This window comes from Acipenser ruthenus, chromosome 2, assembly GCF_902713425.1.
Source record: "Acipenser ruthenus chromosome 2, fAciRut3.2 maternal haplotype, whole genome shotgun sequence".
NCBI lineage: Eukaryota > Metazoa > Chordata > Actinopteri > Acipenseriformes > Acipenseridae > Acipenser > Acipenser ruthenus.
Window position 1 is genome coordinate 28,923,280 of NC_081190.1, and position 17,846 is coordinate 28,941,125.

Genomic DNA, 17,846 nt, shown 5'->3' on the forward strand with positions numbered 1-17,846 from the left:
GGACAAGTAACAATTCTTTCCAGGCCTCAACATGTTTTTGAAATAATCAACTGTAAAAGACCATGAAGAAATATAAAATATGTCCAACTGAACAAATATTTAGATCAATTAAGTTAATTGAGAGCTTAAGTTGGAATGAAAACCAGAAGACCCTGCGGCCCTCGAGGACCGGAGTTTGACACCCCTGGCTTAGAGAATCCTGTGAGCTGTGACTGAAATGATGTAGAACAGGGGTGTCAAACTCCAGTCTTTTTACAGTAGGTCCAGATTTAGGAGCTGTGACATCCCCTATAGAACCATTTCAGCTACTGCAAACTGCAGTCTATGTGGATTCCTTGAATTGCTACACATGGTTAAGAAACATACTAACAGGGCTCCTAATATTAATAGAACACCACAACTCACAATGCAAATATCATCTGCAATGTAACATACTTTCTTAATAGTGCATAAGGTGAAATATTAAATATTAAATTAATGAAACAAAAAAGCCAAAAGAGCACCAATGTCTTATCGGCTTAATTTATTTAAAAAAAAAAGTATTATCTCATTACAAAAAAAAAAAGTTTCACTCAGACATTTTCATCCATTTTTGTTTCAAACATAACAAACTAATTAATTAAATAAATAATTACCACAGCATTACATCACCATTGTGACAATGGAAATATATTTGTGCAGATCTAGACTAATAATTTCACATTCAATGATCTTTGAGTATGAAAAAAAAAAAAAAAAATCAGAACCCTAAAAATAAAAATAAAAAAATAAAAAGAATTAAAAAAAAGAATACTGTGCAGATTTTATCCCCCTTTTTGTGCCGCAATGCCAACATTTGCTTTAAACAGAAATGACAGTTAACACCTTACAATAAGTGGCCAGAATTACATGAACTAAAATGCTATTTCCTATTGAATTCCAATTCATGATAAATCTCTCACAGATTTATATAAATTGCCCACTACTGTAAATGGTTCCAAAACCTATAGCCTACAAGGGATCGGTTACATTGGGGGGTTTTAATGTATTTCCAATTGAAAATATGGAAGAGAATGTAAAAACGGTCCATTCATCTTTAGTCCTGTTTGATAAATAATGGTGATCTTCTTTAAGAGAAAGGTTTGATCAGACCGTAGTCCATGGTGGCCACAAGGCAGCTACGTGCAGCATCAATCATTGGCTGCCTCTTTGGGTTATCTGGCTGTTTGCCAATGACACTTAGGATCTCCAGCATCTCACTTTCAATCAGCGTCTTGGCCAGGTCTTTGTCTGCCGTGATCATATTGTAAACAATCACAAAGCCCCTGTGCTGTATCTCCGGCCTGTCATGCAGGCAAAGTCTCTGCAGGATCTCCAGCCACTGTGTGGTCTGCAAGAGGTCAAGAGTTCAGAGCTGATCAGTAACAGTTCTACATAATGTTGTAAAATAAATCCTGGTGCGTTCTCACTTTGCACTAAATCACTTTATTAGCAATGCAAATCACTATCTAAAATACATTCTGCAACCAAGTTCTTACGTTTCCCCTTTAAGAAAACCACACCAGTGTACATTACGATACCAATACCCATTTATTTTCTGAATACCACAGTTATACAGTGAATAAACTCTTTTATTTTGTGTTTCTTAATGAAATGCCTAAATGGTGTTTATTTAGATGGAGAATATACACTCACCACTGTGGTCAGCTTGGTGCAGACTTTCTTTTGTGCTGCAGTGAGCATGGCTAGGGCTCCTGCTGCTGCAATCTGCAGTTTCACGTCATCCTCTGCACACAGCAGGACCAGGAGCTTCAACTTATCATTCCCGTCAGCCATATAATTCTCCTGGACCTGCCACACGTGACAAGCATACAACAGTCAGCGCTCAGTTTCATTGTGTCATTCCCACCATCATGCCATGTGAAAGGAGGTTACAATTTAACACACACAACCCAGTTATTAGACAGCACAAATCCCTTGCAGCTACAGCAGATGCTGTGTGTTCAGGATGTCTGTACAGCATGGAGACAGAACTAGGTCAGCATGTATGTCTAATGGCTGGATACTTACTCGTCCGTTTGTTGCAATGGTTTTAGTCATGCAACTCCCCCCCCCCTCCATTTTGTTTTGATGATCTACTATTTATACAACATTTTACAGCATAAGAAGGAGAACACTTCCAAATAAAGGACTGAGTTTGTTAATCAAAAATAATAGAGCTTGGGATAAAATGCAGTTTGTTATTCCTACCCCAACCTTGAATGATGCGGTTAAAATTCAGATACACTATATTTTGTGAGTGGAACAAGCTGGCCCACTTTATGTCTACACTGATACCTACATCTTTGCAGAGAACCAGGTTGCACATACACTCTGTTGCTGCCTGACGGATTTGCTCATGGTCTTCAAACATGTAGTTTTCAATCTCTGGTAAAGCCTTTTCTTTGAGTATCTTTAGTCTACAAGTGAAAAAGAACAAACAATATTGCATTATTCCCTTTTAAGAAACAGGACTAGTCTGCTTATAAACATGTGCACTCTGGCTGCTTCTGACAATTACCAATCTGGTGCATATACAGCAAAGTATGTACCTGTACGAGTGTCAGTGATATACCGTATGTGTATGTGAGTATGTATGTGTGTGTGTGTTTGTTTGGTGGTTACATTTAACACTCACACTAACATCACTTTTATATGAAATTACTGAAACACCTGCAGAGCTAGACTGTTTCAGAATTCAGAAAGTCAATCTTTTTTATTTAAAATTGTTTGCTTGTAAATCTTTTTAAAGCATTGAGACCTGGAGAATACGTATGTGTTGTTTTAAACACTCAAAGCAAGTCCCTTATAATTGACACATATGTACAGTAAACCATAAGCATTATTTGGTTTTTGGTTGTTAAGTAACACACTATATCAAAGCTAGATCATAAACACCTTTCTGCTTTGAAAATGTTTACAAAATGTGTTTAAAGATTATAATGAAATGGATTGTATTATGTAGAGGATATACAGTAAGAAGTGCTGACAAGCATTTCACGACTCAAGCAATTAAGCCAGTGATATGAATCAATGTTTTTATTAAGGTTTGTTTCTTAACATAATTACATCTCAATGAACCATGTCCAATGTGTACACGTAAATCGTGCCTACTTTAATTACACTGACCTTAATTATAAAGTTAGCTCAAAATATACCCAGACTTTTTGGAATACCATTATAATACTATTGTACTATTTTGAAGAAATCCTACCTAAACCATTAGCTGACCACGCAATGGCAACACAGTGGATCTGTAACAATTATTGTACAGTGCTACTGCTGTACCAGTGCCCTATAACATAAAATTACTTCATATCCTAAAAGGTCGTCATTTCCAATAGTATACTACAGTTGTCCCGTGTTATACCGCCCCTCTTTATAACGCCACCCTCGCATACCGCCAGCTATTCTCTCTGAACAGTGCCATTTTTACCCGTTATATCGCCACCCCGCTGTCCACCACCCGCCAACTTCCTAAGCCAAGCAAACGTAAATATAAGAATTGTAGTTTCCCTCATTGGCCAATTAAAACAACAACGTTATGCAGTTAACCTTTGACTCGCTTTCCTAATTCGTTGTTAACTGAACGTTCATACCAATGTCATCAACACTCCCGCTCCCAAAGCAAACCAGAAAGTACAAAATGGCGAGTCGACCCTACATTTAACACCAGAGCAAAATAAAAATACCTGCACGTATGCATCTGAAAATAAGAAAGCAAGTCAGCAAGACATCGCAAATGTTTTTTCGCCTGTTTTTTTTTTTTTTTTATGGAATTGTTGTTTGGGTGATTTGAAACTATTTTAAGTATAAACTGTTCCTCAAAAGTAACTATGTATGTTTCATACAGATGGGAAAAGATGATAAAAAGTCACTAGTCGACCTACTGTTGTGTTAAGAACCAGTACTGTAGTTTTAATTTAATTAATGTTTTATTAAAATGGCAGGGATATACTGTAATTGTATAACTAAAGAATTTTTTACCCTCACTATAACACCACCCTCGCTTATTGCCCGTTTTTGCCCATGGCCCTTACCAGGCGGTATAAAGAGGGTCGACTGTATTTCTACAGATTCCCTTACATTAAAAGTTGTATTATATTGTTGTTCCTTTAGCTCACCTCAGTTTTTCAGTCATTCCTGACAGATTTGTTAGAGCTAAAAGGGAGTCAAAGTTCTGCAGCCCATCTTTATCAGTGCTGAGCAGGCTGACCAAAGGTCGTATCACTTCATAGATCTAAAAAAAAAAAAAAAATAGAGAACACAGAATAAAAGTCGACGGGTGAATATGCAGTACAACAAGTGAAAGTTGTATCCTATTTTGGAATCTATTTTACATTCATTCAAAACTAAATGTGTGGAGAGACGACTGCTCCAAATGAAGTTGCGTTCCTCAGTAGATGTGGCACTGGATTTAAGGAAGGCTATTTAATTTAGGGTTAACAAACTTTCTTTTCCATATATTGTACTTATACAGTATAAACAGAATACTACAGTACATGATTATTCTGACATCATTCTTGAACTACAGTGCTCCATGAACGTTCACGAAGCATCCTCTATATATTCATTTAAGCATCTGCCAAGTTTAAAGAGTGTAATACCCCCCCCCCCCCCCAAAAAAAAGTCTATGGCTCGTTTCACAGACCCCGATTAGTACTAATCTTGGATTACCTAATGCTACCTTAGGTGAGAAGGTCCAAGATAATAGAGGTTTGTGAAAACAGTTGTTGATTTTAGCAAAATTATAACATATAATCCAGTATGTTAACTGAAGATTCAGGCCTTGCTTTTGATGTGTTACGTTTTCTTATGTTTCTTTTTAAAAAGTCTGGTGAAAATGTTGCACTGGAGTATATAATGAATTTGGACAAAATTACTTCCTCTTAAGTCATATATGTTCATGAAATGGGAATTACCTAATGTACTTTATTGTGATTAAAGGGAAGGTTAAACAGGAATGTTCTACACATCTCTAAACAAAACTTCTTTGACATCATAACAGCAAGCAGACACATTGAACACATTTCAAGGTAGTTTAGGAAAGAGCTCCACCTACCCTTTCTCCAGGGAAAGCAATCTCTGGGTTAGAGGTTGCAGCAATCTTTGCCAGTGCGTGGGAGGCCCTTGTTTTACCAAGTTCTGTGCCTTCCAGCGCAAGAGGAATGAGCGCCTGAATTGAATATTGAAAGTTGTCAGTAACAGCCCTGTACAGTCATGTTGAGCTCATCGATTGGATTTAGGTTGAACAAATAATGAATTCTGAGTTTTACAGGATTTTTTGCAGTAGACGAAATGTAAAGGTACTAAGGGAGGGGCTCCCGAGTGGCGCATCCAGTAAAGGCCCTCCTCGCAGGATGTGCCCTATAGCCTGGAGATCGCTGGTTCGAATCCAGGCTATGTCACAGCTGACCGTGACCGAGAGTTCCTAGTGGGCGGCGTACAATTGGCTGAGCGCTGCCCGGGTAGGGAGGGCTTAGGTCGGCAGGGGAATCCACGGCTCACCGCGCATCAGCGACCCCTGTGGCCGATAGGGCGCCTGTGGCTCTGCAGCGGAGCCGCCAGATCTGTGTTGTCCTCCGGCACTATAGGTCTGGTAGCATTGCTGTGGATCTGCAGTGCGAAAAATGACGGCTTGGAAGGAGCACGTTTCGGAGGACGCGTGTTTCAGCCTCCGTTTCCTGAGTCGGGGGGGTTGCGAGCGGTGAGCCGGGGATACAGATAATAATTGGGCATGCTAAATTGGGGTGAAAACCGGGGTAAAAATAATTGGCGACGACTAAAATTATAAAAAAAAAAAAAAAAAAAAAAAAGGTACTAAGGGATTGATTGGATCCCTACAGGGTACAGAGTGAAATCATCCCCAACTCAAGTAAACAATATCACTTATGAAGGCATTAGCTGAAACATTATTATTATTATTTGTTTATTTAGCAGGCGCTTTATCCAAGGCGACTTACAGAGACTAGGGTGTATGAAGTATGCATCAGGTACAGAGTCACTTACAACTACGTCTCACCCGAAAGACGGAGCACAAGGAGGTTAAGTGACTTGCTCAGGATCACACAATGAGTCAATGGCTGAGGTGGGATTTGAACCAGGGACCTTCTGGTTACAAGCCCTTTTCATTAACCACTGGACCACACAGCCTCCTATATTTTCTTCTTGACTTGAAACCCATGGGATATTTAAAGAATTTTTAATTTTTTTATTTTTTTTTTATTTTTAAGGATTTATGGAATTCATTTCTTCGCTAATCCTCTTTAAAAAGTTGTCTTTTACACAAAAGTAAAACCTAGGAACATTTCTGGCACTCAGAAACATTTAAATATCAATAACGAATACAATGCCTTTCAATATATTTAGGAATAGATGCACTTCAAACATATTATACAATTAGTGACACTTATTAATGCAGCTCATGCTAAATCTAAAAGTTGAGAACTAAAAAAGTCACAGTTACCTTTCCACCTCCTTGAGCCACAATGATGCCACGGTCCTTAGGGTCTTCAGACAAGGCCAGGAATACTCTAAAGTTTACAAACAGAAATGATTATTCATGTTTTATCCACAATAAAGGGTTCAATTTTGAAGTGTATTGTATGTCCTCATTGAACAGAGAACAACAATAAACAAGCCATTCTAAGATAGTAGTTACATATTGTTATGTGTGGTGGGTTCTAATGAAAGATCATTAATATATATATATATATATATATATATATATATATATATATATATATATATATATATATATATATATATATATTGTTTGATCAAGTCTATTACATACAGTCGCTTCTGCAATTTAAATGAAGGGAGTAGGGAGAACAGGTAAAGTTTTCTTAAGGCAAGAAAATTAAATTATTTACCAAACTAAGCCAGTAAAGAGTTGACTTTAAACCGTATTAGTTGCCTTTAAACCGGATTAAAAGTGCTAAATACGGTTAGCATCTACACTACACTGCAGCGTTTAATACTGTACTCGAGACCCAGGCTCCAGACCACCTCAGGGGGCAGTCTCGCGTCATATTTTAATTAGAACGCATTAGATAGTGCGCTTTATCAGAAGTACCAAAGTACTTTTTTGTGTATCCTCCAATATCCCAAAATGCTTTCTGATATGTTTGGTGAAATACTCAGAACAGGCACCCGAAGGACTTGCTGTCAGTGTAGACTCGGAGGTGGGTATTAATTTTTATGCATTAAAAAGAATAATAATCTGTCAGGACATCTCTGTTAAACTGGTGGGGAAAATAGCAAAAGCACAACCTTAAATTAAGCGACTGAAATGAAATGCAAGTTAAAAGTAGGATAACAACAAAAATCATGTAATTTATCAGCTCTGTTTGAAATAAAGTTACGGGGACCAGAATTAGACTCAGGCGAGATATGAAGGTAAAAACAAAGATTGTTTTGTAATTAACCGCTTTTTTCTGAGTTTAATTATGAAACAGAATCAGCTCAATTTGTTAAAAATAAAACCCGAAAAACTTGAAGCCCTACTTGTATGTGTGTTCGCATTTAGGCTACTTTTTCCAAATTACTTGTTTTACTTCTTTTTAGCAATATGAACCTCTGTGTTAATATGGGACATAACACATTATTTAAAAATAAAATACAATGCATGGTGGAATACTATCGTATTCATTTCCACTGTTGATTGCGCTGCTAGGCACTGTAACCAAACTATTTTAATAGTGTGTGGACGCATCAAGACCGACTAAACATGAAACAGTTCTTAAGTGTGGATGCTTTGCGCTGGATTAATTACAACGGTTTCGAGTATGGTTCTAGATTTATTAAAGCAGTGTCCCCGATGACAAGTCGCTTTTTTACAAAACAGTACTGCATCCATTGTGAACGAATCGCTATGGGAGCATTTACAATGGGAAAAATCATTTTAACCACAAGGGTTCCCTTAGGCGAAGTGTTCTCTTAGGAAGTCTTCCTATACGTGGAGACTACTGTAGTAAACTTAATTATAAAATCACTGGATTCAAAATCCATGAAATGAAAGAACATTATTTATGCCAGCCCTGTACAATAAGCTACATTTTGTGCAAAACGTGGTGTCAATTATGGATGAGGAGGCTGTGTTTACCTTGCTAAGAGTTCCTTGGTCGGGTCTGTCAGAATAGCACTGTCAGCTTTCACCATGCAGGTTAGTGCTGAGATAACACCAGCCTTCAGCAGGCGTTTCACACGTTTCTCTATGAAATCCTTCTTGTCCTGAAAATGAAAAGTGGCATAGTAAATGTTGTCAGCACACTTTTTCATTTTTTTTAATTTAACAGCTGGGTCTCAGTTAAGATTCATATGCAATTGCTTTTAGAACACACAGTCTGTTTCCCTTATATCAGATGTTTTACACTGTTCAAACTGATCACAAGAATGACTCTGATAACAATAATTACACTTCACAGACAGCAGAGGGCACTATACAGACACAGTAACAAAGACTTGCTGTAGAAGTACAGTGGACAGTCAGTTCACTGTACAAAGGGTAATTGACGGTGTATAAACACCAAACAATCAAGTGTTATTTTACCTTTGGGTGCTGCTCGGGCACATGCTGCTTGGAGAATTTTGCCAGTTGAACAAGCTCTGGCATGATCTCCTTTTTATCATAACTGTTAGTGCAGTTCACTAGCGTGGAGGCCACAGCATAGAGGATAGTCTTGTCTGTTGACTGCAAAGAAAAACCATAGAGACAGAAACTCCAGTTAAATCTGCATTGAAGGCCACCTGTCTAAAGGGAACCCTCTGATGAATCACCACATACAGATTTTAAATCACCTGACCACATGTCTACTGCAGTATGGTTAAGCGGTATGTAGAGCACTAAAAATGCCACATCAATCATCTCACTAAATTAGGTTCTGAGTGGAGCGTTCAGGCCTTCCAAAGCTAACAGGACTTTATTTGAATGAGATTAAGATTTTCTGTTTAAAAAAACTGAAAATCATTCAATACTAATTTTAGTAGAAGTAAAACTCTGTAAAAGCAGTAAATACAGGGCCCTGAATGTAACCCATTACTGGCGCATGCCAAGGTTTTATCTTATTAATTAGATTTTTTTTTTTTCAGAACCTCGGGCCCCTCAGTTCACAGTATTCCCTCTGGTCCCCTCTGATCACACACAATCCTCAGATACCTTGGTCAGTTCAAACATGGCCTGCAAGGCCGGTTCATCTTCCACAAAGTCGTCCTTTACATCTGCGTCCATCGTCAGGTAGGCTAGACCCTCCACAGCCCACTTCCTGGTGCGTACGTCGATGTTTGGGTTGCACAGCCACCTAAAATAGGATAAAATACAAGTGATAAAAAATAAACTAAGCTTCTGTGGGATGATTTGAAAGGTTATGAGAAACATTACGTTGCTAAAGGTACTTATAAGCAATGTACTTTTTGTATACCTTCATGTGAGTGCAGTACTGTAAATAATTATACTAATTATGGATTCATGTACAGCTATGGCCACTCATTTTGCACCACCTAGAATTTTAGGATTGAGACACAATTTAAAAAAATAAAACTACATTAACAGAATTTAGATCTTTTATTTAACACGTAATCAAAGAAACTACAAAATGATATCGCAAAAGTCTACTGGAAACCATAGTCGTAGTACAGAAATTCATGTTAGATTTTGAAACATTTTTCGATTTTTGTCAGTTTTTCATAAAGTATATGGAAAACTACAAAGCTGTATGTAATTAAATATGTTAATGGAATATTATTCAGCAGGTTTCATTCAACTCTATGAAGCAAAATTAGTTCATTATATAGGATGAGGCAAAACATTTGGCCATCGCTGTACATGTACAAATGTTTAAGTCCTATGATAATATCAGGGTTGTAAATAGGCTATGATTTCAAAATATGTATCAAAATATGTTGATGTAATTCCTTGAAGGAACATGTTAAGTGTAATGCAAATAACGTACATCTAGGTATTGTGTTTACGAATACGTAAAGATCTCTAAGAGCAGCATACTAATATGACGATGTAAAGTTGTTAGTAAAGTGGAAGGTTGCACTAGGTTACTAGACTAGAACTCACTTTCTACATTGTTTAGCCAGCTTCTCTGTCGATCCCTCTGCAAACTGCCGGAGGGCGTAGTCATCCCCTCCAGCTGAGCCCAGTTTGCAAAGACCCTGTTAAAATGAAAGACACAAGAATAATAAAGTGAAATCACATGGAAATCCAGAGTGATTATTTGTACTAGGAAAATGTCACGGTACCAATTGGAAACCTTTCTTTAGGACTGTATATGTTACTTGTTTCCATGCCTTAATATTGGCTGGTTTTGCTTACCACTAAAGCTCTGATTTTGATCTTCTCGTTCTTAGTCTTCTTGTAGATGTCTTTGAGCAGAGACACTCCATTGGTGATGATAAAGGTTGCTTTGCTCATCTTGGTGGAGGCATGGATGAGGGCCTCTACCGCCACCAACTGGTCAATCTCCCGGTCAGAGCCGCACAGGGCCACCATCATCTCCATCACTCCCGTCAAGCCCGCAATCTTGTTGCCCACATCGAAGGGGCCTTGCAGCAAACCTGACACTGTCTGGATGGCGTGAAGGTTCTTCTCCATGTTGTTCGGGTCAAACTTGCCCCTGTAATAGAATACCATAAAATATATATCATCCTATGGCCATATACTAGGGTCTTGGTTTAGTTTAAGATAGGAATATTTTGTACAAATGTGCAAAAGTGAAATATATTTGAATGTCTCACTTTGATTAGTTTTTTCGCTGTCTTTAATGGATACTAAGTTTTAGATCACAAATAATATTAACCATTTATACTTTGAGATAAAAGAGCAATGCTAGAAATTTCCAAATTTAACATTGAAGACACCCAATATCACAGAGGTGTTAAAAAAATTGCAGATTTCTTAATGTTTCCCTAAGCAGGCCAAGAGCCTTTATCTAAACCTACAGGATATCATGTTCTCAGAGAGAGCAGGTGACCCACACAGGTTAGAAAGTAAACTCTTCACACTTCAAATTAAAATGCTCATGGGTGCAGGACTTACGTGACATATTCCTCACATGTCACCCGGAAGTTATCTCTCTCTGGATCACAACGCAGGTCGTCATAGAGCTTATTGAGGAGGATGCTCGCAATCAGCTGCGTGTTTTCTGTCATTGGCAGGTGATCAGGCAAGTCTACAAGTTGCCCAGCCACTTTCAGAATCTTTTTCAAACCTATGAGTTAAATTAATTAGATACTAGTGATAATGTGTATTGTACAATGTTTAGACAGGCAAAAATAACAAAAGCAAGTCCAAAATCATTATTATTCATGTGTAATATATACAGTATATAATCAATTTTGTAAACTGCAGTTTTAGAGAGAGAGAGAGAGAGAGAGAGAGAGAGATACATACACATACACACACACACACACACACACACACACACACAGGTTTCCAAGAGAAGCCTCACCATGATCGATAGTGAAGAGCGTTTTGGAGTTGTCAGGGCTCCTCACGTCTGTCCTGGGCACATTCTTGGACAGCAGGTTGAGAGCTTGGTCACGTCCATGGCTCGATACCTTCTGACTGCTCAACATTTCCAGCAGAGCCAGGAGAATCGCTTTTAAGTCCTTAGTGGTGTCTGCACAGAACAAGCAGAATGTTACTTTGAGTTGGACTCCATAATTCATGTGAGCGATACAGCAAACAGAAAACATAGAAACCAGATAAGGTCACATAAACTTAATGTATGGATTTATAAAGCACTTCATGTAGGAATTTAGCTATAAAAAGATACATACAGATTATAATTGCATTTGATGTCTTTGATTGAGAATGTGGAATCATATTTTTAGTAATACTGCATGAATACCAGGTACTATTTTTGTTTTCCCTAGTGATGAGCAGTAAGACAAAAATAGAAGAAGCTGGACAAGAAAGACAATATTTACCAAGAACCAGAGCTTCCTCATTCCCATGCTCTTTCTTGTCTTCCCCAGACAATGAATCACAAATAGTCTGGAAGAGGTTGCAGGTAGCCAATGCGATTTCTTCATGGTCAATAGCCATGATGCTGCAGATCTTTTCGATTCCAATCAAATGCAAAATAGCTGTTGCCTATGATATAATAACAAATAAAATCACAGCCCAGTAAACCCATTATACCCATTACACTGTATTAATTCAGTGACACAATCAACCTTTTCAGAAACATGTTTTGGTAAGCTTGACAAATAATGAACAAAGCAGAAATAACAATAATTAATTGTATAGAACACAAATAGCATATTATACAGCAAATAAATTACAGGAAAATGTACATGATATAAAATGGTGGTACTGCACTGATGGCTAATGCATTTGGTTCAGCTGTCAGTAATTGCCTGAAAATGTCAATTAATTAATTAAAGCCTGATACCCACACATAAAAATAATGCATAGTATTCCTATACTGTGAAGAAGGAGCATACTGTGTAGGTAACTACATATTGTATATTCTTTTCTTCTTTTATTTGTCAAAAAGCTGATTAATGTAGGGCTGCGTTCTGTGTATAGAGAGTAAAGCAGCGAGAATTAGAATTAGAACCTGACTCAGTTACAAGACATGCTTATGAATACATTCACAGATTCCTAGCAAACATTTTTATGGTAGCTTCAAAAATGCACTTTGATTTTCCATTAAAATTCCAACTAGGTTGTCTGCATGATGCATGCTGTGTGTGTGTAAAGGCTACTAGACTGAAGGCTGAATTCACCTTTGGGACCTGAATAGAAATATGAGCCGAGGATCTGTGGAGTAACCAACCGCTTGAATTTGGAAGCAATACACAAGTGTAAGCATAGAGCCATTTTACCTTTATTACCAATTAACACATTTTCTTTAATATAAATGCATACCAAGGTTTCATTTATGTGTTGATGTGGTGTGCTGAAGGCATACAGGTATGTGTGCTTTTTACTTTTTCACATTGCTTTTTTTATATTGCTTTTATTCTGTCAGGTTTAAGACAATTTAAGAGTTTAAAATCAAGCAGTGTGCTGGATTTGCAATCTGTTTCTTATAGTGTCATGCCATGTAATGTTTTGCAGGAGTTAAAGCTTTATCATCAAGTTATCAAGATCTGTGAATAAGTCCTGAAGTCAGCAAAATGAAGGGTTAGAGTTAGGGTTAGGGTTAATAACCCCCATTCCTGGCCATATAGTTAATTACTTTCATAGTCTAATCAATAATTAGTTGTATGGCTATTACTGTGTTTGCCAGTGTTCAGCTTACCCTAGCTTTATGCCCAGTGCACATTCCTGAGAAGGTTCTTATTGCTGCCAGAATCATCTCAGGGTTTTTGGTTTTAATCAGTTCCATTAGCAAATTGATGCCATTATTCTGGAAGATTCTCTCAGCTCCGGCATCTTCTCTTGCAAGAACAATCAAATTGTTTGCAGCCTTGAGGGGAGGATTAAGAAGGAAATTGTATTGGAAAAACCTTCTTTACAACCTAGCTATCAATGTTTACTTGTTCGATTTACAGTGCACAGTCAATATTGCATATGTATATCATTGACCTAAACCAAAATATTTGTTTGAAAAAGAAAACAAAAAAACACATATGCTCTTAATATAGTATGTCAAGCATAACATGAATATGATTTTGGATAATGGTGGCTAATATCTGTCTATCAATTAGCAGAGGCATTTTGTTAATACTAAGTTCAGTGGGCTAAACATGCAATGGTATACATTGAAACCTGTTTTAGCATTCACCTGAACTATCTGGTCACCTGCTCCTACCAGCCACTGAACCCTATAATGGATTTGTTTTCCTTTTTTATTACAAGTTAATGACAGAGGCACTTTGAATAAGCAGCCAAAAATGGGCAGTCCCTTTGGTGACCAGGTAATGCAGGTTTTATTGTATATACAGGAGTTTATAATAGTAACATTTGTCAAAATGACAGTTAACAGAACATTATTTATTCATACAGGCCTTCTATAACACACCCAATACAATAATTATGCACTACAACTGTTACTCTTCCTGTTTGATATCAACAAACCTTCTCTCTCTTCTCTTTGTCAGTCTCCTCACCAAGCAGAATTTCAAACATTTGCTTGACTCTGGAATCAGTGGAAAATTGGACCTTAAGCTGTGGAAAAAAGTACATAGATATAATATAATGTGACATTTCTGACTGGCGATAAACCCTTTTGTTGTCTATCAATGTAATTTTTATTTATTTTTTTACTGTAGGTTGTTGCTTACAAAGACTCATAAAACAATAGGCTTTTCTACACAAGCAATGCAGATACAAAAAAAGGATATATATAGATGCTTACATATCGAACTTGCATTTTGCTCTACTGTGACTTATTATATCAGGCACATTGGTAAAAGACAATGATTCAATCTCTACAGATTGTTTTCAGGACCTTGGTCTATATGGTTGTCTTTTTCTACGTGTTGGATATCAACATTTATAGTGCAAGTTCTATTTGTAGATTTAAAACAATTGTATATACTACTTTAGTTTAACAAAGTCAGTTATCACGTTGCTGATAAGGATTCAGTAAATTATGAGGGTAAAAAAAATATCAAAAACGTCCTACAACCCATATGATCTCATTGAAGTTACCCATGGATCCAACTGGGTTTTTTTCAAACAATGATGTGGAAGCCGCTCAGTCAGGAAGGGGTTTAGACTAGGTGCTCATGTAACAGGCACAACATAATGAAATACCTTTTCTTGAATTTCTGACCCGAGTCGCCGTAGAGTTTCCAGGAAGGTTTGGTTCTTCGGCTCAATTGTAGCGCACCTCTGGACATCCTTAAAGGCTTGATCCAGCTTCCCCACCTTCTCCAGAGCTTGACAGCGCCTGTACAGGGCTTTGATATCTGAGGCATCAATATCAATCGCTGTATAAAAAAAGATAACGATGTGTTAATTAAATTTAGTTAAATTAAAAAAAAAATGTAAAAACCTGATACATTTATAATGTTGTTTCCTTTATTTTAGATTTGCTGTAAATGTACTATTGTTTTGATCAATTAAACCCCATATTTTTATAGGTAAAATTCGAAGTTCTTCGTCCTTGTTCTTTGCCACTTTAAGGAGTTCAATATTACAGATACAGTAGGCCTATTCTTGTTTTGTTTTTTTTATTCCAATAAAGTGATTTATTCACTCTCAGAAAAGCTTATTCATTTAACTGTATATTGCCAAGAATTTAAAAAGAATACCTCTTGATGCATCAGATGCAGCTTGTGCATAGTTTTCCTTAAAAAAAAAGAGAAAGAAATTGGTTATTAATTTAAAAAGGTCAAACATGGAATCTGCCAATTTAGGAAAAAGATTGATTCCAGCAAAAAAAATATATATGTTTCAGTGGAAAACCAAGCAGTATAGTCCCAACAATGAATAAGGTACAATAATGTATAAAAGCCTGTTTAAAAATTCCTTCACGCTTGATTCAAAGGCAAAACTGATTATTCAACCATGTTAATGTGAAAAAAATTACTGTTGTAATAAACTATGGCAACTGTTATAGACAGCTGTGTTTTGGACAGTTGTCTAAAAACACATTTTATAAATAACACATTTTATTTAATAAACCAACACTGTTAAAACCCTTGTGAATAGTTAGTATGGCGTGTTTTGAGAACAGTGACCAATTGCAGTAATGCCCTTTAATGTCAATCCAGGAGAAATGAATGATGGGATACCTTTTTCAAGTAGCACGCGGCTCTGTTTCTGTAGAGTATACCCAGAAGCTTTTTGTCTTTGCTCAGTTTAAGGGCATTTGTGTAGCTCTGGATAGCATTCTCATAGTCATTAGCCTGGAAATACGTGTTTCCTTCATCTTTCAACTGAATTGGATCTTCCATCTGCAAGAATAAAATGCAATTAAACATTAACAGGGCTTATTTTACACTGCAGTAAAATAATATATTAAAAAAAAAATCACTGTATGTGTGCTGCATACATTTTTGTATTATTTTGAGTACTTAATACTGAGATAACACATTATTTGTTTTAAAAGATAATATTTTTTCTAAATATAATTGCATTTGCAGCAAAGCTAATTTAGATTAGAAGATAAGGTCCCCTAAACTGTACACTGTACCCAACAAACAACACTGTTCCCAAATACCATTTTATGTCAATTTTAATATATTAGCATTGGAAGTATCTTCATTACATAAAATTAATGAAATAAATACATGTTCATACAGTATTTGTGCTAAACTGTACAGCCAATAAATAGTAAACCTTTTGGATAAGTAAAATATATATACTGATGACATTTTAGAGTATTTGCTTACCACTTTTCAGCTATCTTTAACCAAAAAAAACTGTGATCTAATTTACTGTAGTTGGAACAAATGGCTACGCACATGTTATCTTGCACTTTAAATGCCTGAGTTCATACCTTTTTTGGGCAGTGTTTCGGCCCCCACTGTGTCCTATCACTCACACTTGGCTGGCACTTTCTGTGGTTAGCTTTTTATTATCATAGCTACAATTTAAAAGCATCCCTCTGATGGAATTTGGGATTTTAATCTTGCCTTTTTTCTGTTAATCGATTAGTCAGAGTATGTGAACTTTTGATCCATCCATGTACCTTATAATTAAGAACTGTTAAAATTAAGCTCTAAAATACCAGGCACAGTACAAGTGTGAATGCATTCCAATTCTTAAACTGATTTAAGGCGTTCATTATATTAGTGTATTATAGTATATGCAACTACCTCAGGTATAATAAGAATGTGAATGGATTGATGGTAACTTGTGTAAGTACTTAACATTTAATAGGTTAAATCCGACTTGTAACCATGTATTAATTGATAACCTAAATCAAAATAGCCACCTACCTTGTAAACTGAATGTTTCCTCCCCTACTTTCAGTCAATTTTGCGCCTCTGTTATTACTCCAGGCAAAAAACTGTTGTGTCATTAACCACTGTCACCCTAGACTGGCCGCCTTACACCATATATACCTCAATGCAATGGGCAAAAGAAAAGGGTGTAGGCTGTACCAAATAAATTCACATGAGGTAGAACTCTTAAATGGACCAAATTAAGGCTTTTCCTAATAATTAGTTTAATGGTGTCACCTACTGCCCAACATGTCTTCAGTACTTAAAATAAGCTTTCTATATGTTGTGCTTTTTAGAAAGAAGTATTTATTTCTTAAGACATTTTATTTATTCATACGCACCCCTTTAGAAAGTGGTCAGGCCTAGCCTGGGCTATTTAAGGAATAGATGTGACAGCTGAGAATCTGACTGACACATGTTTTGGCTATCATATTGGGGAGATAGCTGTCAGCAGCTGCAAGGAAGCCCTAGTAGCTTCTAGAAAGTGGCTTTCTGGAGGAGAAACAGCATATTAAAATTTCCTCACACCAAACTTACCGGGTACTTCCTGAATGTTCCTTATTTAAATATAGATTAAGGGCCTCTGCTTTTCAGTTTTGAAGTAAGGAATTCAGAATTTTAACTAAGGCAGCCAAATTGGCTTTTCAATATATGCAAACATGAACAACAACAATTTCTGAATGCATTCTCCCAAACGCATGGATTTGTTTAATTAACTGTTTTGCTGTACAGCAAAGTAAAATAATGAAAATGACAAACAAATACATATAAACACAGTAGTCATCATCTACTGTTCATATTTAGTAATACAATAAAAGAAACAAACTGTAACCGGTACTGTAGAACAACAAGTCTATTCATTAAAACAATAAAAGCTGTAATGATAATCTAATCTTGGTGATCAATTTTCATTCTTGCTATTTACAGTATTTAGTTAAAAAAAAAAAGCTCAGATGATCATAACAGAG

The 17,846-nt window shown here is 36.6% G+C and overlaps 1 protein-coding gene across 1 annotated transcript; it reads right to left on the minus strand.

Annotated features, from left to right (window-relative positions):
- Positions 1–508: 508 nt before the first annotated feature.
- On the minus strand, positions 509–16,983 carry LOC117411682 (protein unc-45 homolog B-like). The gene is made up of 20 exons (XM_034019351.3): positions 16,873–16,983; positions 15,724–15,885; positions 15,241–15,277; positions 14,741–14,916; positions 14,060–14,149; positions 13,281–13,448; positions 11,959–12,124; positions 11,478–11,648; positions 11,066–11,237; positions 10,343–10,643; positions 10,088–10,182; positions 9,179–9,320; positions 8,573–8,713; positions 8,126–8,253; positions 6,485–6,551; positions 5,081–5,194; positions 4,143–4,258; positions 2,321–2,438; positions 1,675–1,830; positions 509–1,369 (listed from the first exon to the last, which is right to left on the minus strand). Exons 2-20 carry the CDS (start codon positions 15,883–15,885, stop codon positions 1,109–1,111), a joined length of 2,781 nt encoding a protein of 926 aa, XP_033875242.3. The 5' UTR covers positions 16,873–16,983; the 3' UTR covers positions 509–1,108.
- Between the last annotated feature and the right edge of the window lie 863 nt (positions 16,984–17,846).